Genomic DNA, 1497 nt, shown 5'->3' on the forward strand with positions numbered 1-1497 from the left:
TTTTTTTTTTTTTTTTTTTCCAGACGGGGTTTCACGGTGTTAGCCAGAATGGTCTCGATCTCCTGACCTTGTGATCCGCCCAACTCGACCTCCTAAAGTACTGGGATTACAGGCGTGAGCCACCACGCCCGGCCCAAAAAACTTTTTAAATTAGTCGGGTGTGGTGTACAAGCCCTTAGTGCCAGCTACTCTGGGGGACTAAGACAGGCGGATCTCTTGAGCCCAGGAGTTCAGAACCAGTTTGGGCAACACAGTGAGACTCTATCTCTACAAAAAACGTTACAATTGGCTGAGCATGGTGGCACACACCTGTAGTCCTACCTACTCAAGAGACTGGAGCAAGAGCATGTCTTGAGCAGAGAAGGTTGAGGCTGCAATGGGCTATGATCACGCCGCTTTATTCCAGCCTGGGCCACAGAGAGAGACCCTGTCTCTTAAAAATAACAAAAACTAAACAAACAAAAAAAAAACAGGCATGTTGGATACAACCTACTCTCAAATAGTTCAGTATAAAACAGCATAGGTACAGCCTTGAATAGTAACACACAGCAGAGAGTTAACCCTGGAGAACCTAAGTAAAAATTAAAATAAAGAAAGACCAAGAACAACCAAATTTTTTCCGGACAGGAAGGAAAGTGGAAGCGTGGGACAAGCAGTACGGGGAAGTGTCTTCTGGAAGGCGTGTTCCACCCAGTCACACATCAGACAGGTTAGGGAGGAAGAGCCTGACCACGGACTATCGCTGTGCCAATCACAGTCCCCCGCGACCTTGGTTAAGGGGGTGGTTTCTGAAGCCTGGAAGCAGCCAGAGAGCAGTGCAGACGGTGGGGCCGGCCTATGGCTCAGAGGGTGCTGAGCCTGCAGTGTGGAGAGAGCTGCGGAGGACAGAGGGTCTAGGGAGGCCAGGCAGAGCGACAACTGATAAAGCAGCACAGGGGCGGGACCCTGGCCCAAGTCGGGTCAGCAGGGGGGGGCCAGACTCAGGACCATGGAGCACATGCTGGGGATGGGGCGTGAGTTTGAAAATGAGGGCGCTGGCTGCTCCCGGAGCCCCTTTCGCCTCAGCCAAGGAGCCTCACCTCACCTTGTGATAAACCTCCGGTGGGGAAGTGACCAGGGTGGGGCAGAAGGAGGTGACGCCGTGCGACAGGATTCTCCGGGCAACCAGGGCAACCCCCGAACCTACGTCCTCCGTGGCTTGGGAGAAGTCAACACCAAATCCACCTGCGGCCACAGAAAAGGACGTGTCGCATGGAGCTCAGACTTCCTCCCCTGGGTCCCCCTGCCGGCCCCGAACCGCACCGTTAATCTGCACGTCGATGAAGCCGGGCGCCAAGATGCGGCCCCCGCAGTCCCGCCGCTCGTCGGCCACGCGCCGCTCCTCAAAGAACAGCTTCTCCGGGTCCAGGATGCGGCCTCCGCGCACCCACAGATCCTCCCTGCGGACGGAGCGGGAGGGTGCTCGCATCGCGGGCCTGACCTCGGTCGCGGCCCCTG

General features: G+C 56.1%; 1 protein-coding gene across 1 annotated transcript in view; it reads right to left on the bottom strand.

Annotated features, from left to right (window-relative positions):
- Positions 1–1468, bottom strand: part of AMDHD2 (amidohydrolase domain containing 2) — an 8698-nt gene extending 7230 nt beyond the window's left edge. Inside the window, exons 1-2 of the mRNA XM_011927446.1 lie at positions 1303–1468; positions 1085–1224 (exon numbers count right to left, since the gene is read on the bottom strand). Coding sequence (XP_011782836.1) covers positions 1085–1224; positions 1303–1468 — 306 coding nt within the window. The remainder of the gene's footprint in view (positions 1–1084; positions 1225–1302) is intronic.
- Between the last annotated feature and the right edge of the window lie 29 nt (positions 1469–1497).

Source organism: Colobus angolensis, unplaced genomic scaffold (assembly GCF_000951035.1).
Source record: "Colobus angolensis palliatus isolate OR3802 unplaced genomic scaffold, Cang.pa_1.0 Scaffold717, whole genome shotgun sequence".
In the NCBI taxonomy this organism is placed as follows: domain Eukaryota; kingdom Metazoa; phylum Chordata; class Mammalia; order Primates; family Cercopithecidae; genus Colobus; species Colobus angolensis.